We start from the raw sequence: 25,731 nt of genomic DNA on the forward strand, positions 1-25,731 counted from the left end.
TAAAAAAGGGCTTTTGTGAGGGGTCAGCTGAGACTGCCTACCACACATTAAACTCTTCAGCACATATGCTTCTCAAATATCTACACAAACAAGTGCATTTATATACTTCCTCTCAGAGGACAGAAATTGCAGTACGTATTTTTCTTTATTGGCAATACTGCAAGAATCAAACTGTTTTTACTTTGATTATTTAAAAAAAGACAACTTATAAAGCCATCAGTGATTCAGCATCACGCGTATTACTGTGCTTAGGATACCGATTAAATTTTATTTGCCTACAGTACATAGAAGGATTAGCACAGAGTAAATAACTATCATCTGAACATTGTTTTTCAGCACAGTTTTTTTCACAATTATCAATATCACCAGAAATACTTTTACAGATACCTTACAACAATCATAATTTAAAAGACAATAAAAATTAATGACAATATTTGATATTAAGGTAGAATTTATAAATGTTATTTGTGTTTGATATTTTATTATACCTTAAAAGAGGCTTGATAGCTTGAATTAACATAGTAAACATGCACATACATTTTTGTCAATGTTTATTATTCATTGCTCATGTATTTTATAATAAGTTGTTACAGAATTGTACCTAAGTTGTTGCACTGCGCAATTGCTCGAAAAGCATGCATTCAATGTAGAGCATTAAGCAATTGCCCTGGTTACAGTTAGTTGTGTCTTGTATATTCCTTTACAAATATGCAAAGTGATTGTAAAACACCAGTCTGATCTGGTAGAATTTTACACCCACACTGTATCACTTTGCACTGGTATAAATAACTACAGAAAGTGCAAATGCAGTAGAGAGACAAGATAATTGCCCTTAATGTACATTAGAAGAGATTAAGATCACCGTTCACCCATTTTTTATTTCATGGGTTGAAACTGTTTTGTTAAACAAAATAAATCTACAATTTTTATTCAAATATTTTTGAAAAGAATAAGTGACTGATGTCAGGTACTACTCTTAAAAAATGTTCTCCTTAAAAACAGAAAGTTGCCTTGCTAATCTAAGCAATACCTCTTTATCATTGCTTGTATGAATTGTACTGTACACAAACCCAAACCTGCAAACCTTATTCCTGTGAGTCACTCTTACTCACAAAAGCGAACATACTGATATTGTGTGAATAAGGACTACTTGTCTGAGTAAGGGTTGCAAGATTAGAGCCCTTGTTTGTATCTTTAGATTGAGAGATTTTTAGGCAAGGATCTTGTCTTTTCTTACCCATATATGTGTTGGTACTACTGTAAAGTACCATATGCAATTGCAGGAATATATCATTATATTACTAAAACGATCAACCACTTATTTGTGTGTGTGTCTCACTCTCTCTCTCTCTCTCTCTCTCTCTCTCTCAAATCAACAACTTAAAGATAGTGGCAGAAAATTAAAATTCACTACTAAAGAAATACTTGAAAAAAAAAAACCAACAGAATTCTACTGTTTTAAGTTTATTATTATTATAATGGTAAGATTAGATGTACTATAAAGAAAATACCTTGATTGGCATAGAAGAGACCAGTGACGAGGACTGCATAGGTTAACTGTCCATTAGGTTTATTTGGAGCTAGCCATTTTACTTGTACACCTCTGGATCCATCAATAGTGGCAAATACTTCAAGTGTACCTTCAGGTCTAGCTTCAGTTGTACGAGCTTCAACCTGCAAATTTAACAGTCATGTAGAGTTTGTTGCTGTAGTTTGTAAATAACTGACTAAATCAATTAAACATTTTAATGCAAGTTTTCCTGATTAAAAAATTTAACAGTGGCATACTATTGTTTTTAAAAAATAATGTCTTTTCCTTCACCACCCCCAGATTTGCCTCCCATTTGAAATATTTTATCAGAGGATGAGAGAGAGAGAAAGAAAGAAAGAAAGAAAGAAAGAAAGAAAGAAAGAAAGAAAGAAAGAAAGAAAGAAAGAAAGAAAGAAAGGAATCCACTATTGTCTGATAGCCTGAAAATGCAGTGGCACCTGATTCTAATGCAAGAATCTTGCTCTGTGACCCAGGAAAAGATAGAGAGGGGAACAAGATCCCTTAAATTTGCTGATGTTAAAAGATAACTATAATACAAAAATGTGCTTAAGTCTGCTTACTATATTACTACAGATATTTGACAGAGAAAGAGTATCCTCAGATAAGTTTGGTTCAGAAACAGAATTACATTACTAACTTTCCAGCTCCAGAACCTGGAAGATTTAAGTTGAAATAATAAGTAGCCTTTGAGAGAAAATAAAAGCTGACAAGAGAGCTAGCATATACTTATATAATGAAGCCCTAAAACTAAGATTCTTGTATCTTAAACAAAAATCTTAGTCTTAGGGCTTCATTATATAAATAAATGAAAAATTTGTAATTACAGTGGAATTCAGTTTTATTAATCACGGCTTGTGGCCATTATTCACAGTGCCATGATTCAAACTTTACAGTCCCAAAGACATTTCTCATTTATGATGACATGTTTGTTTCTCACCCGTAATTTATTTGATGTTTTCTAAGGTTGAAAAGGATTTTTATACCTTTTCTGAATGGCACTCAGCTTCAGATAAAGAATGTTACAGTTTGTGGGTGTGCTGTTTAGTGCCAATTTTAACCTGTCAAACCTGCTTTGGCATTAAGACATCTAAAGGAACTTTCTCTGTCCTTGTAAAATGGTGATTTTACTTCTTAGCACATCTGGTTTGGGAAGTTCATTGGTTTACTGACCTCTATATATTCTCTGATCCAGTAAAGCACTCAAGCACAAGCTTAACTTTAAACAGGTGAATAGTCCCACTGAATTCGATGTGATTACTCACAGACTTAAATATAAGCAAATGCTTCAGTACTTTGCTGGATCAGGACCAGAGTGTGCATTTGGATATTGCAGTCAAAATGGGGATTGCCCAAAATCAATCCTTATGACAGGATTCCACTATACTGTGCTTTCTAATCTAAGTCAGATCCTGTGATGTACTGAGTGCCTAATGCAAGTTGCCGTGCAGCCCCAGCACCTCAGAGAATTGGAGGCCAGCTGACTGCCTTGGTTCTCAGACTTATGAGTGAGAGGCTGATGCCCCCAACGACACACAGAGTATACATCTAACTGTTTAATTTATTGCATTGGTTCTGTCTTATAAAGTGTAGCCATGACTGTGAGAGGCGAGTGATTGGTGGGGTTCATTTTCAGTATTGCACTATAATTATCTTCTTCTATCAAAAAGCTTAAGCAGTTCCTAAAATTCTGTGTATATGAAGTAATCTGCACCAAATCCCAAAGCTTTTGAATCTTGCATGTACCTTACCATATTTATATCTTATTTTAAAACATGTTGCAATATTATAAAGTCTTTTTTCATCTCCCATTTTCCTCACATATTGAAAAAAAACCTAGTATGTATAAAATGCTACTACTACAAAAATACTAGCTATGATCTGTAGCATACACTATGGCTATACTGGAAATGCACATTAAATGGGACACTATTTGTGTAAACAATAGACACTCTGTATGTAAATACTTCCTTATAACACAAGCACTGTTTCTTTTTCTACACATTATCTTATATTCAAAGTCTTTTGATATTTCCAGGTGTATTTTAATAATAATTTTCAAAGTAACAAAAATACTCTTCAACCATACAAATAAAAATTCTAAAATAGGGGTCAAGTAACAATAATGTTTATATTGTACTAAATATTTTTGGCAAAGTAGATTAGGAGAATATACTAAAAATATATTTAGCCTAAAAAGGTTAAATTAGTATGTTTTAAATAGCGAGATGAGAATAGAAATATTCACTGATCATTAATCATATTTATCTTTCATTATATTATGAAATTAATGTCAAGACATCCCCCTACTGTCTTCATTTCTCTCATTTTTCTACATCATGTGCTGATTGTTTTTGCAGTGGTTTGTACATTTCAGAAACAGCAGAGTTTTACATGTAAGGATGTATCTGAATTCCCCTATTGAATCAAATAGAAAATCTAACTTTATTTCCTCAAGAACAGCCTTTTTGCTTAACAAAAGCAGCAGGATAAAATTAGTACAGATTCTACATGATCTTTGCTAGCAAGAAATTAAAATTAAACATTTTGGAATACATATTTTCTAGGTTTATATTTCACTTGAATAAATTTTAATCACTATGAAAAGCAGTTAAAACAAAACAAATCCTTATTGATAAATGCAACTGGCAACTCTCAAGTACCTGATTAAAATCTTCACAGCTACCTTCAGAAAATGTAAGCTGGAGGAATCCGGTGCTTAAGGTAGTCACATAGCATCTCTTCAATCGATTAGGGCACATTAAATAAAAGATCAGCAACAAAAATAGCTGGAAGGATAATATCAGTTTACTACTGGGAGATGTCCCCTGTAGTATTTAGAGTACTCAAAGAGCCAAAGTATTTTTAAAGTGTTGCATTTATACTGTAATTGATATAAAAATCTTTCAGACAAATCAAATGAAGATGTAGTGCTCGAACTTCCTGGCAGCATTTAGGTGAGTTGCTCTAAATAAAGACATTGTACTTCAATTCCTGTGATTAGAGATGGATCACTGACTTGGGAAAATAGTTTGTGTACTGAGCATGGGATGCAGTGAATATCAGCTAGAGCAACCCTTACTTTGAATTGTACTGAAAGTCAAGACAGTGTTTGGAATTTAGTGGAGAAGTGAACGTTTTTTTTTTAAAATAATTGTTTTGTCTCCCCCTTATTTTAGTGCATATTTGATGGCATTGATGTACTGAATTAGCATTACATGTTTTTTATATATGATCTGCAAAGGGGGTTCTATGATACCGCATGTTTAATGGTGCTATTTGCACAGTGGAACAGGTGTGAATTATGTAATATCTAGATATTTATTCTGGAGTTTGAATTCCTAAAAGAAGTTTAAATTTCTGGTATATGTGAAGTTTTTAAAAACAGATAAGAAAAACTGGCAAAAATCACTCATGCTTTTAAGAGTAAATATCCATCAAAGCAGTAAAATGTTTAATGGTTATAAAGTCTTCAGCCCTGTTCTATGGATAGATGATGTTATCAGCATTTGAAAGCAACTAATCTTGGGAAGAAAATGAGGAATGTGACCAAAAATAAGAATGCAAAAATTAAACCCTGAAGTTTCACTTTGAGGTAATGTTTATATAGCACAGCTCATTGCCATTAGAAAGTCTGATGTTAATATAAATACAGAGTGATAGGTAGAATGTTGTCAAAATAACTAGACAATTATTTTTTTTAAAATTGTTAAAACAAGTATATGGGAGGGTAAGTTTTACTGAAAAATTAAATCTTGGAAAAATATAAAAGACCATTTTAGCAATATTTAAAACAAAATCAGGCAGAGCAATTATTATGAAAGTTATTAATCAGCTACAGTGTTACGAAAACCATACTGATTCATCAATCCAGTAGCTTCTCTAAACTTCTAGAATAACATATAAATGTTTTAAGTCTCAGAAGACTTGTTTTCAGATGTCAACACTGATATTAATGTAATCTTAAATTGCAAATCCAGTGATTTTTTTGGTAGCAGATTAATAAAATATTTTCCTTTTAAACACAGATTTGGATTTAAAAACATTTGTGAATTAGCATATCTTTTTTTTGTAGTATTGTCATGTTTTGTCTTCTATAATCCTCAAATTATCTTCAACCCTTTCAGTCAGGCAGCTAGAATTTTGCTCATTACTGGAATAGTAATTCTTTCTTTATGTGTGTCCTTATAAATCAGGTTAAACCACATCTACACCTTTTAAACATATTAACTCTACTTAATTTCAATAATACATGTTTCAGCCTCACATTTAACTCCCTGTCACTTCTTTTACTGTACCTATGTGCTATTTTGGAACAGTGCCTAGTGATGACCTATCAAATCCTTAGCAGTTCTTAAATGGCATTTTTTATAAAATGTCACATTTTGCCAGATGGGTTAGTACTGACCAGAGTGAATCATCACCATTTACTCTGATATTCACTGCAATCTGACATTTATTACATTCCCAGAATGCAAATTGAGGTACTCACCAATGGACCCAAAGCACAACCTTTTGCAGTACATGCCTGGACTCTGAAGGAATGCAGACTCCAAGGAGCAAGTCCATAAGCATAATAACTTAGCTGTGATGAGTTCTGCATCAGAATGCCATTCATATGCAATCCGTAACTAGTAATAATACCTACAAAAATAATGTTACACTTAACAGGGTCGACTTAATACCTGTGTGACAATAGAAGTACATGATGAAAAAACCTTGAAAGCTACAAAATACCAAGATGGTGTTAACTAATATTTTAAGCGACTGAAAGGATTTCAGGAACTGTAGCAGCAATTCACGTATGTCAGTAAAACAAAACGTACTCTCCATCTTTAAATGTTGAAAATCTGGCCAGTAGTCTGCATTCATTTTGTACAAAATTTACACTGCTCCAAAGAGCATGGTATAATAGACGTGTTTCTGAACTAAAACAGTCAAGGCAATCTTAGAACTGAGAAAGTTGAGGCAATTCTCTTTCACAGCCTACTCTGCATGCAAATGCACATGTAGATTAAAACAAAGACATGAAAGATATATAGCAACCATTTTAAATCCTAACACCTTCAGACTTAGAAAAAATAGTGATCTACATTGTAAATGTAATGCTGAAGGAGAACTCAGACCAAGGCCAAAAGAACAATCCCCTCAACTATCACATTGACCTTAGCCTTCATTCCAATGGAATATATACACAAGAATTCCTTACTTTTTAAAAAAAGGTCTATTTTTAATGCTAAAATATTTCAAATAGTCAGCACTTGTAGTCTATATTTATGTAAAGCTCTATTACCTTTAGGATGCATGATAAGCAGACTGAAAATATATTCTGTCACACTAAATACCTTAGGGAAATTCCCTTTTGTTGGCAAATGGCATGTAGACTTTCTGTTCACTATTCTCAAATGAACTAGATCCACTATTAATCTGTCCTTTTCTAGATCACAGTTTTTACCTGCTTGATTAAATAGAACCTACCTTGTACCTATTTTGGTCAATTCATTTTTTAGAATATGAAATAATATTGTTTCAGAGTATATTAGAGAAAAGATCTTATAGTAAAATGGCTGTGCTCCTGTTAAAATCAAAGGAATAAAATCTCCAGCCACTTAGACTTAGCATTAGCAATATTTTGAGGGGAGGGTGTAGGTTGTTGTGTTGCTGATGATAACTCTAAATTGCAGGGATTTGCTGGTCTCATGTCTAAGGGAACCCAAAGTGTTCACTTGTCCAAAGGGGACAATAGGACTGTGTGAACCCTGTAGAATTCAGTTTATCAATGGGTGAAAGAACTGTACACAGCAGTTTGGTTTTCATTAACTGAAGAAAATAGCCCCTTACAGGTTTGTTTCAATCTAGAGTTCAACCAATTGGAACCTCCAAAGGGCATCCCATCCACACCCCTAACTACTCTTTTCCTCCTCACATGTGGATACCTTCTTCCTCCTCCTCCCCATCTTAGCTATTTTAATGTGGACTCCAAAGGCCAGTTGAGCAGCTGGGGAAAGGGTCGTACGAGAAACCAAGGCCAGTTCAGAGGAAGTTTTCTAGCTTGTCTGCTATGCAGACAATCCATGCTCATCTCATAGGACTATAGCAATAGGCTGAGGTTTGCAAACACAGTGAACCTCAAATTCAAAGCTACTATTAAAGTGGGTTTGAGTATTTCACAGAGCTATAGTACTGACCCTTTGTTCAACAGGGGCACCGATCCTCCAAAATTGGGGTCATTCCCCATAGGAAAACAGTGAATTGCAGCAGGCAGAGTGGGTGAGAGGGTGGAAAATTCTTACTCCAGCCAATCTTGGTGCCTTAAACATCATGCAACATGCTGGTTTGTTTCATATGGACATTTTGTGTTTCCATATGATCACAGCTGAGTTCAAATACACCTGCGTGACTAACTGATTTTTCAGTTTAGGGTCCCCTCAAACCAGGAAAAAAAAGTCAAATGTGATTTTTTTTCTCACCAAAACAAAAGACAAACAAAAAATTTGCTCAGATTAAATGGCAACGGCATTTTGAAAGAAAGTATCAAATTGAAACAACATTTCAAAATGAAACATGGAACTGTAACGACATTTTCAAACTGGTTCATTCTGGCATTTCTGAATTTTTTATTTTCAGTTTTGTTTTTTGTTTTTGGCTGAACAATTTGCTGAATTCAACCCAAATTCGCAAATAGTCTTGTTGCCCTGCTGTAGTTCTAAATCTGTAATATGCACCATATTCCTAGGAAAAGTAAAAGTAAGATTTGTTCTATGCACATATTGAGTCTTAAAGAGCCCTCCACAGTGTTCCAGCACTCAACTTTGACATGCCTACTCTTGCACCTTTTTAAAGAATTTCCACAGGATTAATTGGGAAGCTGTATGGCCGGATACTACCATCCCCTAAACTGTACATGTGCCGCTTCAGCAGATAACCTCATCCCTAGAACTACGTGAAACTCAACAGCTGTGATATGCAGGGTTCTGTGTGAAGCTTTTCTAATGTCAGATTGCATAGGTTTAAACTACAAATTTTGGTTTCAGTGCCAGATTCAAAGGAAAACTTAGCTGACACCACTTAGGTTTGCCTGATTTCCACTTCACTCAGGCTCATTCAAACATCAGAGAACCACTCTGTGACCCTCAGACGAATTTGAGGTTGGTCACACCACATTTCCAAAGACATTTAATGGGCTGACAAACATAAATGAGGACTCTAACATGAATAAATTTAAATTCAATAGGTACCATTAAAAACAAGTATAGCTAAATTTACCAAAGTGGTTGCAGTAATTTCCATTCAAATACAATAAGGAATAGTAAAGGGTAAACGTAAATACATTTTAGGTCCATTTTTCAAAAGTAGCACTCAATTTAGCCTATTGTTAATTCTGTTGTGCATAAGAATGAAGCCTTTTGTGATTATTGAGGAATTATTAATTATTTCACAATTGTTAAGCAATTTTAGCATAAGAATCAAACTGAGGGTGGTGGGGTAAGGAGCATGAAATGAATATAGTCCAGTGCTCCAAGGTGCTCAGCATCTGTAGCTCCCTGATTTGAATTGGATTTGTGGGGGCTCAGCATTTGTGAAAATCAGGCCCACAGTGACTACAAATGGTTTTTGCAATGCTGCAGTCAAAATATTCCAGAGGATAACTCTCCCCCCACCCCGTATAGTGCAACCATGTTTGGATATGCTGAATGTGGCTGATCTGAACCCATGTGCAGGATATACCTGAGGCTTCAATTAAAAAGGGAAAACAGCCTTCATATTGTTGAATAATCTCAGTACATTTATGCTTCCCTCAAAATTGAATTGTCTGAATTTACACTGAAGACTGTGTTTGAAACTGAGAAGAGACTGTGCCTCTCAGTTGATTGAGGAAATAAATAAAAGTGAATAAAAACTGGTGCGTTTCTTTGAAACACTGAAGTGTTGTACTTCACAGATATGTACTCTAAACTAGTCAGAGATGTGTATGCTAAACTGATGAACTGAACTTCTTGATTCCTTTTGCCCCAGAAAAGTAAGAGCTTGAACCCAGGACAGAGACAGGAGTCATGTGAACAAAACTTGGGAACTCTACTCAAACTAATCACACCACATTTTGACCTCCTGCTTGAGGCAAAACTCCTCTGGGATTCTATGGGACGTTTCACCGTGTAAAGAGAACTAACGCATATCTGTATTTGGCCTACAATAAATAAACAAGTTAACATAAATACAAAATATCTTGAATTTACTTCAGAAGAAGGGCATTTAAATTAAAATTGCCCAGGACCATCTTAAATGTCTTAAACCTTGGCATTTAGGGTGTATTATACAGGAAAAGAAATAGAAGAACTTTAAGTACTTATATGAATACCACTAACACTTAAAAATAATGGCATAAGCATTATTAATTTATTTGGTATTTATTGTAATAGCTTTAATCACAAACTCATTTGGTATTATCAATGGTGTCATAAGTACCTCTATAGGATCTCCACTATAACTCAGCATTCATTAACTGGACCAGTATTTTAAATTATACCTGCAAGAACAACACCGTACAGCATACGCACTATGAAAATCAACTTTCCAAAATATAATATGAACTTCTGGTATGTCTCTGAATACTGTCAGAAAACAATTGTCTTTTTAATAAAGCCGATGCATTATCTCCTGATTTTAATGTTCACATTCAAATAAATGCTTCTTGTTTTACAGGGGCCTTTTTTAACTCTGTAATTTTCTGTGCAAAGAAGAAAAAGTGAGTTTGAGAATGGAGAGAGCTTAGGTGTATCAGTGGTCTGGATTCTAGGTGCTGGGTCAGAAACTCAAGTTCTCATTCTAAATCAGGCAATAATTCCCTTTGTGGCCTGGGGTAAGTAACTTAACCTATCTTCCCTCTGTTTCCACTTTTTTCCTTGTGAAATTGCAATAATATAAGTCCCTACCTATCTCACAGGGCTGTTATGAAGATTAGTTAGTGACCGTCTATAAAGCACACTGAATACAGGTTCAAAGCCTGACGGCAAATTTGCCTATTAATCCAGAATTGCCAAATATTTCTGCTAATCTGCTAAACTGATCAGCAAACAGTTAATGTTAATATGTTCGTTGTCATCGTTGGGCTTCACTTAACACACACTGGCCATGAAAAGGGGCAGTTTTAGTCTCAGTCATAAGTCTAGCCAGGATAGGTTAAAATCCTGACTCCACTGAAGTCAACTGGAGTTTCTCCATGGACTTCAATGGGCCAGGATTTCACCCTTTATTTTATTTTATTATTAAACAAAACCTTCAATTATGGAGAAGATGGTGGGGCATCAGAGAAGTGCTTATATATCAGAGTGCCATGACTCAGTTTGACCTTTGAGTTTGAAGATGAAAAGAACTACTATATGTAAGTGTTAAGAACGGTTCTGATTAGAATATAAACTAGGGGTCAAATCTTGCAAAAATGTACCTTTACTCACATGAATAGTTCAATTAATTTCAAAATGAGTAAACTTTCTCCCTTGCTTAATGTTTTCAGGCTCAAGTGCGAGATTAGTCAAATTTAATGGGGTGCACTGAGTAATTTCATATAATTTATTATTATTATTTCATATTTTCATTACAAGAGGGCCTAGAGGCTGCAATCTGGATCAGGTCCCCACTCTTTGTATGCAGCGTACACATACATAGGCACTGCTTACAAGGGGCTTACAATTTAAGGATAATTATCAGACAAAAGGGAATTTTCAAAAAAATTTATAGAAAAGAATATGTGACTGTCTTGGATAAAAGGAAATTAAATAACTGATCTAGTAAAGGCAAGACAAGACTTGGTTCTAATGAATATAGAGTGGATTCTTTATTGAGGCCACTAGCACAAGCAGCATGCTAGCTCCCAGATTAACTAAACAGAGCCTCTTATGCCTAATGTAACCAAACATGCCTCCGTACATTCTGCCCTGAACAAATCAGTCATGCTGACTACACTACACATAAATGAAAGGGGTGGCAGAAAGGGCCTTCTGTCGTACAATGCATCTCGGTTCACCTATTTTGTTTTTGCTTCCAAGTTTGAATAAAAGAATAAATAACTGTGTGTTTGGTTCTACAAATGTCATACGCAGCAGTATCATTTCCCCAACTTGTCACCTACTGTAAGGATTCATCATAAACCTGAAACTTAGACCCTTTGCCAGAAAGCCTTTTGTCAAAACCGGGTCCAGTCTTAATGACACTGTGCCCATGTTCACCAGAATCTGAGTCCAAATTTGACTGAAGCGAAGACTCAGTTTCCAGGCTGTGATAAGAAACTCTTTCATCACTGGATCCTCACTCACCAAACACACTTCAAAGCCCCTGTTTCTTCTCATTTTACCCAGGGTTATGTTCTGTGGGCAAGCCTGATAGACTACAATTCTGCTCACCACCAGTGTCTTCAAAGGTTGCATTTACAGCCCCTCTTTCCTTCTCCATGGAAACTCAGAGGCAGTCTTTTCACCATTTATCGCAGGGATCAGCAGCCTTTGGCACACAGCCCATCAGGGAAATCTGCTGGCGGGCTAGGACGGTTTGTTTACCGGCAGTGTCCGCAGGTTCGGCCGATCGCAGCTCCCACTGGTCGAGGTTTGCCGTTCCAGCCCAATGGGGGCAGCAGGAAGCGGCGGCCAGCACATCCCTCGGCCCATGTCGCTTCCCGCAGCCCCCATTGGCCTGGAACGGTGAACCGCGGCCAGTGGGAGCTGTGATTGGCCAAACCTGTGGATGCTGCAGGTAAACAAACCATCCCGGCCCGCTATCAGATTTCCCTGACGGGCTGCATGCTAAAGATTGCTGATCCCTGATCTATCATCTTACAAGGGAAAAGCAAAGTCCACTCCATCTAATTCGAAGGATATCATAAAGGCAGCAGCCGATCTGCCTGCCCAACTCCATTCAATGGCACCTAATGGATTTCCTGGGTCCTCATGATGTAATGACTCCTTAACCCATTTTGGGTAGAAGACTGTGGGAAGATAAAAGGAGACTCCTGAGATCTACTAGGGAGATCCCAATTTATAGTGTAGGATGGACATATACAAACCTTGGCAGTTTCTCGTGGTTTTAATCTGAAACCAAGCCAAACTCAGTGGTTTGAATTGAATATAGTAGCTCAAAACTCAGGGGATCTGAATCAATGACTCAAAGGAAAATGGGATGCATGCCCCCGCAAACAAAAAACTACTGAGCCCAACCTACAACCTTTTTCAACCTATAACCTTGAGCAGAGGCCAGAGCAGACACTAATACTGGGAAGAAGGAATGGCTAAAGTAAAGTGCCTCTGTGCTGTTTATTTCACTTATTTGAATTGAGCTAAGATCCCTTTCACCTGAGATCTTCTTTAACCTACCACACAATTTGAAAATGCTAGCACAACTAGTGTTACTGAATGAAGTGCTCACTAGCCAGCCCAAAAGATTTGTTGAAAATGTATAACACAGAGCTCCTGGGTGACTCAAATTTTCCTGAGATGACACAGTTTTGTTTTCAATTAGCCTCCCAAAAATAAGACAAAGATAGAAAAGAAGGAATAGTAGAACAACAAAATTCACATCAGGATTCAGGCCCAGACTAGTTAGTCCCTCAATGGATGGACAAAGGAGGAGACCCCTTCACTGCAGTGCAAGTGACAACTACAATGTGGCAAAGGAGCACAGGCCCTACTCCCTGCTAACACCCTTGTGGGTGCCAGCTGCCTGAAAAGCGGTAGCACCTCTTTCTTCTTCTAGCCAGCCAATGAAAAGAAAAGAGGGAAGCACACCAGTTCACACTGTGGCAGGGCTACCAGTCTAGTATTCTCTCCCCAGGAGCGGACAGGAGGGATTCTGGCTAAGTCTGGCTGCTAACTTTGACCATAGAGCAGCCCTTCTCTACACCCCTCACCCAGCCCACCACCCCTGCATTCCGCTGCCAACAACATCTGCACCATCTACACCTCTGTATAGAGCCTTTCCCTGCTGAGGGTAAAAACCACCCGTGCTGACTCCAGGGCCATAGAAGGCTCTGAAAACAGTGGAAATTATACAGTTCTATTGTGCAGGGATCAGGAAAAGAGGGAGAAACACACATGGGAGGATCCTTGTGTGCTGTGGAGCACAGCTCCAGGAGGTTGAGGTGGAAGAGCAGGCTCCAGGAAGGATTTTTGGGGTGCAACTGCATATATACACTGGCCAAAGCTCCTCTGAGTAGGAGGACAGTGTAGTTACATAGGCTCCTGAGGCCTTCAGCCTCCGAGGGCTGACTGGGACTGGGGGTAGAAGACTTCCATCCTCCAACCACTGTGGAACTCCCCAAAGCATTTACTAGGTCTGTGTTTGGTTCCATAGCTTTAGTACCCAACCATTCATTGCGCTCTTAGTGTAAAAACTGAGCCATACTACAAACAATAATTGCTGTAGTAGAAACAGCCTAAGGTCTGTGTATATTGTAGCCATCTCCTCACAACCATCCAATTATTTTCCACACAATTTAAATAAAATGTGATGGAGATTGATTAATTAAAAACATAAGGCCTGATCCTGCCTTGCAAATGAATTGAAACTTCCATTGATTTCAGTCAAAGTTTTAACAGAGCAAGGATAGCAGGATTGGATCCTTGACTGCAAGCACTACATGACAGGCACTGTGGGTAGAATTATCAAAAATGTCCCATCAAAAAAATCAGTGGGACTGAGGCCCAAAGTCACATAAGTGGTTTACATTTTTCCTCCTATTTCTTCCTCGAAATTTTGTACCAAATACATTGATGGCATTCAATAAGGCTTCAGTGCCTTATTGGGCCACAAAGAATGTTGCAGGATCAGGCCTACATGATCATAAATAACAACAACAAAAAAAACCTAACAACATAAAATGAATGGTAATCTAAATCATCCTAATGGCCTATGAACATTTTCTTCCACATCTACAGCAAGTCTGACAATACAAAATATTAAAAAATAAATCTTAAAAATTCCTAATTACTTATATTTTGCTCAAAGTGCTTTGGCCAGATTACTAAAGGTAAGGAGGTGTTGTGGTTCTCAGCACTGCAATGCCTAACTCATTTAAGGAGCATAGCTCTCATTTTCAAAAGGGATTTAGGTATGTAGGAGCATCTCTGAGTACTGCAACACCTAAATACCTTTAAAAATCTGAACCTTTGAAACCAAACTATATGCGTATTGGGTATGCTGTTCTAAAACAGGAATCAGAGGCAAACCTGCAGGAGGAAAAATGAAATTCATGTTATTTTACAATTCATAATACTTGATATGTGTCAGTGTTATATTTTGATTATGAAAGGCATAATAATATCAATTCTTTTAAATGTTTTGCACTCAGTTTCAGTGATTTCTGGGTATCCTTCTGTGTTCCTATTTGAATGGGATAGGCATAAAGCTATGAAATCAGGGAAATGAAAGTCCCATTTTCACATCTTTAAAAATATCCAATTGCCCTAAAAGTTAAGACATGTACACAACACACAGAGAAAATGGTCCAAATTATAATAATTGTATTATCAAACTTCAACACCAGTGCAGGTGTATTGTCTCTCTCAAGGTGAGTACATAAAATGAAATGATTTTTAAGAACAAATACAAGAAGAGAAGAACAAGTATATTAAGGAATTAATCTGATAATTAAAAATATTAATTGTATCAAAAATGAATGCTTTATTAGAAGGTACAATGCAGACCCTATACGATCATGCTCAAAGCATATCCATTTCGTCAGCTAAATTGTTCTGGAAAACATTAAGCAATAAGATGCAATACACAAGAACTATCAAAAGGGAGCACTTTTGAGCTACTGAAATTGTGTGCTAGGTTGAAAGCCACAATCTCCTAGCTACAGACAATGATACTATCTCAGGTATTTTATGTGCTAAAATGGTCATTAAAAATTAAGCACCACATATAAGCTGCCATTTAGAATATTAATTTACCTTTACTAATCATCTTTTTAACTTGAGGCTAAAAGAGTTCACTTACCATTCGGATACTCAGGCTTAGTCCATGAGATGTTAAAGGAGTCAGATGAATATGACTGGGCTTTTGGAGCAGGAACACCTTCTGGTGTACTCTCATCTGTTATAGCTACGCTAGCTTCACTTATTGTACATCCACCTCCAGTACAAGCCTTAAAACATCAAACACAGCAAATAAATATACTCCAAAGTGATGCCAAAATAAAAAGGTTAGAAATCAATTTTTGTAAAGATTTGTAATTTTACTCCTCAGAAATTAATAAAGCTTGTGCATTTCACAGGAAGGCATGCACTTTTCACAATCGTATAGGGCTTTTTCCCCCCTCCTGGAATAAAGATATTCCCTCATATAAAAAATATCCTACTTGATTATATGTATCTTTAGATAGTCTTTAGGTACCATAAGGATGAAGCCTAACGCTAATGCTGAACTTACAGTATTTTAAATTTGAATGTAAGTCATGATGATGATTAAAATTCCATTGCTCTCAATGCAATAGTTAAAGAAAATTACAGTATATATGTACAGTATATATCATTTACAGTAGCACAACTCTCCTTGTAATTGAATAATGTGCACTCAGAACCTTCAGACAGGGAAATACTGACTGGCTAGTTCTGCACTTAGAAAGAAAAAAATATATCTTTCAATGAATAGCCACAGGAAAAAGAAATTACCATCAGGATATTCTTGTACTTCATGGGCGCGCACTGACTAGTAGTTTTCAAATGCAATTAAAAAGTGAAAAAATTAATTTATAATAAATCAATACATAACAGTTGCTGAGTGCATCTTAATGGATAAGGAGGTCGAATCGTTTGTATTTTAGTTGCCAGCAGAGATCAGCTCATTACATGATTTTCACATTTTGCTTGATCATGAGACAACACTCTTGACATACAAGAAACTGTGCATATTAACTTATATAATAGACTTTTTTATGTTCTCTCCCTATATATTTATACAATAAACTGTGGGCCTGATTCTGCAATCCTTACTCATGATAGCCCCATTACTGGCACTGGGACTATTAGCAGGAGCAGGACTTCTCATAGGAGTAGAAGCCACAGGATCTGGCTGACTTTGTAGTAGATTAAGTAAATCAGAGGGGGTTTTGTTTGGTTTTTATTAATTCAGTTAGGTATTTACCTAATAAACCACAGTGAAAGCATTTTGAAATGTTAGTAAATAAGCATTTATGCAATCAATATTTTGAAAAGCCCATAAGGAAGCCATTTTAAAGCCTGTTGTGTTAACATACAAACATTTCAACAGAGGATGTTTTTAATTTGAAAAATTAAAAGTAATAAGACAACAAATCAAGGCCCCAATCCTGCAAAGATTTTCCCATGTTCTTAACTTTATGTGAGTAGTCCCACTGGAAATGGGAATAGACAGTGTCTAAGGATGTGAGTAATCCTGCTTGCAGTATCAGTCCCCAAATAAAAACAAAAGGCCTGATCTTGCTCCAAATGAACACTCATGGCAGTCAGATTTCCTTTCAATATGGAGTAATTCCATTTGAATCCATTGTGCGCAGATTTCCTCACTTTCCTCTGTGTTTTAAAATGGGAAGGAATTAATCTGCTTTCATAGTCACTTCCTGCTCTGTGTACTCACAACATCAGCAATGTCAACAGGAGCGTAAACAGGTCATCAGCGAGTTGCCCATTCAGGCTGTGTCATACGCACACAGGATGTATTCATTTCACTGGGAATTTTGCAATCCAGAGCAACTGTAGAATTTGAGCACAATGTTCAACTTGCCCTCCAAAGGGAATGCAAAAGAACAAACCATGGTTTTCAGAAAAGTCCAAAATTAGTGTTTACTCCAATGAGATGGTGTAAAATACAGATATTTAATTGATTTTTAGAGGACTTTCTTCAACAGATTATGGTATATCAATTTTCAGCTAGGCCAGCTTTGAGTTTAAATTGTTTTATCCTTTTCCTTTACCATTCAGATTTGTAGTCTCTAGTACTCCTCTCCAACAGAAGCTCCATGGGCTTCTTCTGCTCTACAGCTGTATCTGACACTCACAATTCAAGTATGAAATATCCCAGTTTCGGTGACCATCATACACCTGTTTGGGCAATCTGTGCAGATCCTTTCCTATGCACTGGGTCTTAGAAATTATGGGTCTGTACTAATGCCCATTGGAGTTACTGGGGATCGTTCCATTGACTACAGTGGGCATTAGTACAGACCCATAATTTCTAAGGCTTTGGATCAAGCCCTGTATTAGTGGGAAGCCACTGATAATGTGACACATCAGGTTCTTAGTCAGCTGATTAACATTCAATCTGTTGAGGAAGAAGCTCAAAGCAGTAACAGCCCAGGTGCATTGTATTCCCCAATTGCTGCCTGCTTTGTTTTGCCAGTCAGCCAGAAAAAAGCATGAAATGGGACTATGTGGCTCACCCTCAAATATTTTTTAAAGAGAGAGAAAATGAGAGACAGAGAGGAAGGAAGAGGTCCCTGAACTTCTCACTGCCAGAAAATTTCCCCACTAGCACAATCCCAAACCTAGCTTAAATACCCAGGAAAATGTTGGTGGTGTTGATTAGAAAAACATTTCAGGGATTGAACCACTATGTGTCAGTCCCCTACACACAGCCACACACTATCCATGACATGGATTAACACCTACTAGCTTCATGAAGAACTTAAGAAGCAAGCATACCACAGGCAGGGCCGGCTCCAGGCACCAGCCGAGCAAGCTGGTGCTTGGGGCGGCAGATTGAACGAGGCGGCATTCCGCCCAATCCTAGGGCAGCACGGCCGCTTTTTTTTTTTTTTTTTTTTTGTTCCACTCCGGTCGCCCTGTAGGGAGCGGCGGCGCGGAGGACCGGAGCGCCCTGCAGCAAGCCTGGCAGGACAGTCCTCGTCCTTCCCTCCCCGCCGACCGGAGCGGAGCCCTCCCGGCAGGCGGCGCGGTACAGCGGGAGGGGCCATGTGGCCACGCCCCGCTGTAGCCCTGGCTGCCCCCTTCTCTCTCTCTCCCGCCCACTCCCTCCCCCTCCCCCCCGCTAGCTGGTTCCCCTACACTCGCGCTCCGGCCACGCGGCAGGTTTTTTTTTGCTTTGCCGTTCTGGCCGCCCCATTTTTTGTTTCTTTTTTTTGGCTTGGGGCGGCCAAAAAGCCAGAGCCGGACCTCATCCCAGGTACAAGTTGTCAGAGAGCTCATCTTCCTGAGTTCTTCACTCCCTCGCTGGTTCCAGTATTCTCAGTTGTGGCACAGGGGCATTTTTGTTTTATGGTCCTCCACATCAGGCCTGCCTTTCCTGTAACGTGCATTTTGGACAACATGGATCCATGACTTTTGTAGCTCAGGCGGCTATGCATATGGTCCATGACATAAATCAATAAAAGCAAGGCCATTCACATTTAAAATATGGTGTGTTCCACATTAATTCATTCTAATGTGCTGACGTATTTCTAGAACCTTTGATCAGCGTGTTAGATGCTGTAAAGTAGGCAATAACATTCAGACACATTTTTCCACTCAAAAGTTCTGACAAAAATTGATTTGGGGTAAAATTTTCAAAAGTGCCTCAGTGACCTGTGAGCCTAAGTCCTATTTTCAAAAGTGACTTAGAAGTCTAAATCTTATTGGCTTTTAATGGGACTTAGGTCCTAAATTCTTCAATCGCCTTTGAAAATGTTGCTCTTGTTTTGCAGATGAAATCACTACATAATATGAATTTGTTCCCTTAAGTGTACTAAAAAGTAGGGTCATTCCTTTTTGAAAATCAGTGACTGAACACAGCCATAACTTTTTCATTACTTGTTTTAATATATGCATGTTAACGCAGCAACAGCTTATTCTAAACACACACTATATTTGGACTGGAATTACAGTGGCTCTGCAACACATGTAGTGTTCTAAAGCCACAGTCCTGCAAGGTGCTGAGCATTCTTCTGAGGTGCCAAGTACCATCAACTCCCATAGAATCACTGGGAGATGAGCGTGCTAAGCACCTCACAAGAACAGACAGCACTATGTAGGTCTGAGCCTTAAGTGTGGATTCCAAACCAGTTCTGTGTTTCCAGATACACGGGGATCAAGTCCATTAGGGAGGCAGCATACTCCATCACTTGAACAGAATGGAGCTTCTGATTTCATTCACAGATTCATTAAGGCCATCTAGTGTGATTGCCTGCAAATCACATGCCATTACATTTCACCCAGTTACCCCTGTACTGAGCCAGCATATCTCTCTCACATACACACACACACAACACCCTGGCTAGCACAGGAATGGAACGGATGTGCTTCAAAGTCAGCCATATTTCTTGGCCAGAAGGACAACTTGGCCATACAAGAGACTTTCCAGGGGAATACTTAAAGAGAGAACATAAAGATGATAATTGGGCTTCTAAAAAACATGTGTCACATATGTAAATTAACTCTAAACTACCTATTAATGTCAATCAAGCAAAAACAAAACCGCATGACACACTAATTTTGTGTAGGTTTTGGACATTGTGTTTCTACATGCCATACAATTTACTGGGGTAGAATGACTAGTCACAAAACAGTTCAATCCAAAATGGTTTCTTAGCCTTAATTAAACTGAATGTCCTTGGTTTTGCAGGTTTGAGTCAATTCCTTGTTACTTGAAGGTAGTTTATTTTCTTTGTGGTATACTATTTAGAACATTCAAAGCATGTTAAGTAAAATGAATGCATACACAGAGTCTACATAAATGTAAATTTATTCATAATCAAGAGCAGAATATTTTTCTATGGCATTTATCAAAGCAAATATCCTTATATAGTATTGCTATAAAATGAAGAGTGTATTTAAAACAAATAGGGACAATCTCATGTTTATATTCAGATGTTTTCTGTTGTTCTATTGAACCTAAAGTGTTCTATTTCGTCAAAAAACAAAAGAAACTACTGAACAAAAACTACAATGAAAATATTAAGGTCTTTTCAAAGACTTAAAAATCAAACAAGAAAAAGCTTCTATTTTTTTCTGCACAAACTATTTATGTGTCACCCGAACATACTCCTTTGTTTATGAGGCTTTATGGTGAAAGGTAAGGCTCTCTTGGAGCAAGATCTGAACAGATGTGAAGCTTTAGGTGGCCAATTTCAAATATTCTGCTCTTGAAAGTCAATGGGACTTGTGCTCCTAAATCTCTTAGTTACTTTTGATCTTCCCTTTTATAAAATATGTACAATATTTTAGACAAAACCTGGTCATTAAACAAATGAAATAAATTCCCTGTAGCCCTGTATTGGATGCAAGATCATTGGTGATGTTGAGCATTTGTTATTTTTCCTCTTTCTGACTGCCTTTAGATCAAAAAAATAAAAAGGTTAAATAACATAGCCAAATGAGATATCTATGAATATGAGGTGTTAACAATAAACAGAGTGAATTTCACCATTTTTCTCTCCCATTGCAGGTCTTTAAAACTTACCGCTAGCTTTATGTGGTATTCAGTACCCGGGAAAAGCTGCTGGATAGTGTAATCCAGAAAAACCTCTGTGTTGTTATAGATTATGTTCCAATTTGTAAAATTTTGCTCACTACTGGCCATATACAATATATAGCAGTTCAGAATTCCATTTACTTCTACTGGTTCTTTCCATCTGGAAATAAAAGCAACACACCATTATATTCAATCGTGATTCACATTATAATTGAAATGTGGAGTTTTTTTTTAAATGAGTTTGAACATATACTGTATTTGTACAACTGTAAAACGAAATCCATTTAAAAGTACTGAAAATGATCAAGCCACACATTAAAGCTGTCTTCTATGTAGCTGTCTGAAAGAGCAAGTACTTTTTTAAAGACTTCTTTAATGCAGTATTTGTACTCAATAGATAAATGATTACAACAACACATGTAATGTAAGAGCTACAAAACTGTCATATCACCAGCACATTTTTCCTGCACTGAAGTTTGCACTGAGGCTATGCCCATATGTAGGTTATCCTGATTGCGTAAAGACAAAATGGAAATTAAGTTGGCAAGTGATAATCAAAGGTTCACAGAACCACTAAACTAATCACTTCTGTGCATTTAATCATAATAAATTTAATTTTATGTCACAAACCCTTTCCCTGATTGAACTCACTGGGATTCTTGCATAAACGGATACACCATTGTGCTGTCAGGAAAGAGAAAATCTGTACTTACTGTACATATATCGTTCTGGAATCCAAAGCAGTCAGGACTGGGGCATCTACGTGAGCTGGTGGCAGCTGTGCTGTACACAAGGTGACCTGGGAACTGTTTGTACAGCCAACAAGCGTGCATGCAGTGAGCAAGAACTGGTGTGGCGTAAAAACTGCTAAATCTATGAAAAAGGGAAATAAGAATTTACTTCAGACTGTACTTTTTAAAATCTTGTTTATATTTAGCTTAATAATGTATTGAATCCAAAAAAGATGGCCGTGGGGGAAATCTTCCCTTCCTAAATGTCTCAGATTTGGTATTTGTTTGTTCTGAATGTCAGGCCATTGCAAATCCTGACTAATAACATGATTGCAGAACTCAGTTTGTTTCTGATGGCCCCATTGCACAACGCAGCCACCAAGTACGCTGCAATATTCAGCACCAATACAAAGCAAATCAATCTGATATTTCTGAGATGATTAAATCACATCAAATTAATTATATATATTTAAGACACACACAGATAGGTTGATTGATACAGCCGGATTATTTTTTTCCAAGAAATTGTTATCCATCACATCAATAAACATGATGATTCATCCTACACAACAATTCACTGTATGTGAAATGCACTCAAGAAAAGCATTGTTGTGACCATCATTAATTTATAAACTGGCATAGGCTCTACACATTGCATATTTCCCCTCAGCTTCATGAACAACGCATAGCTATAAAATGTACTTTTTCCAACCAAAACCAGTCTGATTAGTATAACAACAAAACAGTTGCTAAAGTTAGCTCTAAGGTAGAGTTGAACTGCTTTACAAACTCTCCCGGAGAAAACTTAGCTTCCTTGCTAATTAAATGTTATAAAGGTATTTCAGTTTTACACATCTGGCTATTGGAAGACAACTGGCTTTACTGACAATTCACAGTTTGACAAGGAAAGCTCTATTAAAAGAATATTCAACAATTCTAAAGATAAATTCTGAAATTGTATTTATATTTTTTACATTAATAATTGTTTGTTTTACTCAGCAAGTCCTTCAATGAAGGGTGCAAAATTGAGACTTTGGGAATAGCATGATTCATATGAAAAAAAATCATGTTTTATGTTAATGCATATTTTTTAACATCCCAGAAAATTTCTGAATTTTCTGCATGCAAGCCGTAACAAATACAAGTATTCCCAGAATGAATTAAACATATAACATGGAATAAACATAAAATAGCATTAAACTATTATTATTTTGTATATATTTGTACATGCAAGCTAAGTAAAAAACAATAAAAAATACTTCAGAAACAGAATGCTGTGGACCTGACTTTCCTCTAACTCTAGTTTTATACTTATGTAATTTCACTGGCTGCGCTGGAATTGTTCCTGACTTACATCAATGTGAGAGGAGATCCAAATCCTGTGTTTTTATTGCAAACTGAAAACCATCAGTTAAGCAGATATGATTCCCATTAAGCACAGGGCAAACTGCGAGTTTAAAAAAATAATAATTCAAAACTAAAGAAAAAAATCATCAAAAAATGTGTGTAACATTGTGACATGTTTAATCAACATAATGGAGCTGATTCTTCCAGGGTTAAGCAGCGTTTGAGTGAGAGAGGGAATTGCGTTCCAGAGCAGGCTCTCAGACTGGCTCAGTAAGCAGAGAAAGCAAACTCCACATACTACACCAGCTGGATCACCCTCATGAGCTCCTGCTTCCCTGATTCCCGTATTTCCTGCTGCTACCATGACAGGAACAATACCAAATAAGGCTGTGGGCTGCAGGGAAGTGCCTGGGCTGTGCCTCAGAGGAAAGTGACTTGTGACACACCAAATCCTGGGCTGAGAAACAGATGAGCAGCAGCAATTCAATTTAAAAAATAAGAAGTAAACAACTCAAGACAGCATAAGGACTTGACTTAGTTCACATCCCTGCCTCTCTAATCTGTCTGAGACTATCCTGGGGAGCCTCTCTCCATGGACTCTACAGAAAGCACAAAATCTCAGTGGTCTGGTGGGAGGCATATATCTCCCTTTCCTTTCCTGCAGGCCAGAGGAGTATGATTTTCTTGTGTAGATGTTGGGGATATTTTTTTTTGCCTGCTCCCCCCTTCCGCCCTCCACCATTTTAAGCAGCATTGTTCCTGGGGGAAATGCTTTATCAAAATGGTACACCATTAAATCTTCTGGGAGTAGGGTGGCCAGATAGCAAGTGTGAAAAATCGGGACGGGAGTGGGGGTAATAGGGGCCCATATTAAAAAAAGCCCCAAATATCGGGACTGTCCCTATAAAATCAGGACATCTGGTCACTCTATCTGGAAGGAAGTCCACGTCAAAAACGCTATGTTCCCAGTGCCTGATTTTTGGATTTTGAGCCTATGTAGGAGTATAATCAGGAGTTTTGTGCCATTATATGTATGGCCAGTAAATGTTTTCCTGTTTATTTCTGGAAATTGTTAAAAATGAATGATGAATGCTTGGTATGTTGCAGAATATTTCAAAATCCTGCATCGTACATGCATTTACCTTCTTGCTTATGCTTTCTGTTGAAACAGTCCTGTAACCTTTACTCATGCAATTAGTCCATTCATACTAATTAATGTTAATGAGACTAATTGTATGAGTAAGGGTTGCAGAATGGAAGAAGCATCTAAAATACAAAAGGGAAGTTTGATCATTAAAAATAAACACTCATGCAGAAATGTTCTACTGCATGAATACATCCGGTCATCTCTTCTTCCTAAGTTAAATAGACATTCCTGGGATATGAGGTTCCCAAAAGTGCCCATTCAGGTTTGAAGAAGAAGGTACTTGTGAAAGAATTAAGAGATTGGGAGAAGAAAGGCGCATCTGTCTACCTACCTATGGCCTTATCTACACTGCCACTTTACAGCACTGCAACTTTCTCGCCCAGGGGTGTGAAAAAACACCCCTCTGAGCACTGCAAGTTTCAGCGCTGTAAAGTGGCAGTGTAGACAGTGCACCAGTGTCCCCTCCCCTTGAGGAGGTAGTTCTTTTAGAGCACTGGGAGAGCTCTCTCTCAGCGCTGGTGCCGCGACTACACAGCCACGTTAAAGCTGCCGTGACAGAGCTTTAACTTTGCTAGTGAAGACACGCCCTATATGGGCACCCTATCACCATAAGTATCAGAGTGCCTGAAATGGAAGTAGTAAAAAAAGAGAAGCAGAAAGAAAAGAGATGAAGAAAGGGTGAAATAGCAGGAAAGGAAAGAAATAGCGTGGTGAGGAATAGATCAAGAGCTAAGAGGGGAAAGATTCAATAAGAAGTGAGGTAGATGAATGTAGAGAAAGACAGATGCAACTACAGCCCAGCTGTGAGGTCCCCACTAGATTTTCACTCATTCCTTCTCATTGGCTCAGTGATTAATTAAGGAACTCAGGATTTTGCCCATAGAGAGGGCAAAAAGTAAGGAAAAGAATGGTAAAAAATATGGAAAGAAAGCAGAATAAGAAGAGAATTAAGGGCCTGACACAAAGCCTATGGAAGTCAATGGAAAGTTTCTCACTGACTTCACCAGGCTCTGGATCAGCCCAAAACGAAAAAGCATGGAATAGATAGGAACCAGGAGAAAAATCTGGGTTGAATTTATAGTAGTTCTGACTTGGAAAGCAACAAACTTAAAATTAAACTCAAAGCTGGCAAAATTACTGGCACCATCTGATTTGGCAATACTATAATCAACCAATTCAAGTGTTAGAATCATAGAATATTAGGGTTGGAAGAGACCTCAGGAGATCATCTAGTCCAATCTCTTGCTCAAAGCAGGACCAACACAAACTAAGTCATCCCAGCCAGCGCTTTATCAAGCCGGGCCTTAAAAACCTCTAAGGATGGAAATTCCACCACCTCCCTAGGTAACCCATTCCAGTGCTTCACCATCCTCCTAGTGAAATAGTGTTTCCTAATATCCAACCTAGACCTCCCCTACTGCAACTTGAGACCATTGCTTCTTGTTCTGTCATCTGCCACCACTAAAAACAGCCTAACTCCATCCTCTTTGGACCCCCCCTTCAGGTAGTTGAAAGCTGCTATCAAA

The 25,731-nt window shown here is 37.6% G+C and overlaps 1 protein-coding gene across 1 annotated transcript in view; it reads right to left on the reverse strand.

Moving 5' to 3' along the window:
- USH2A (usherin) overlaps positions 1 to 25,731 on the reverse strand; it is a 565,863-nt gene that overhangs the window by 240,053 nt on the left and 300,079 nt on the right. Inside the window, exons 32-36 of the mRNA XM_054021626.1 lie at positions 21,694 to 21,853; positions 20,969 to 21,140; positions 15,536 to 15,683; positions 6,042 to 6,193; positions 1,512 to 1,674 (exon numbers count right to left, since the gene is read on the reverse strand). Coding sequence (XP_053877601.1) covers positions 1,512 to 1,674; positions 6,042 to 6,193; positions 15,536 to 15,683; positions 20,969 to 21,140; positions 21,694 to 21,853 — 795 coding nt within the window. The remainder of the gene's footprint in view (positions 1 to 1,511; positions 1,675 to 6,041; positions 6,194 to 15,535; positions 15,684 to 20,968; positions 21,141 to 21,693; positions 21,854 to 25,731) is intronic.

The sequence above is a fragment of the Malaclemys terrapin genome, chromosome 3, assembly GCF_027887155.1.
Source record: "Malaclemys terrapin pileata isolate rMalTer1 chromosome 3, rMalTer1.hap1, whole genome shotgun sequence".
Taxonomy (NCBI): Eukaryota; Metazoa; Chordata; order Testudines; family Emydidae; genus Malaclemys; species Malaclemys terrapin.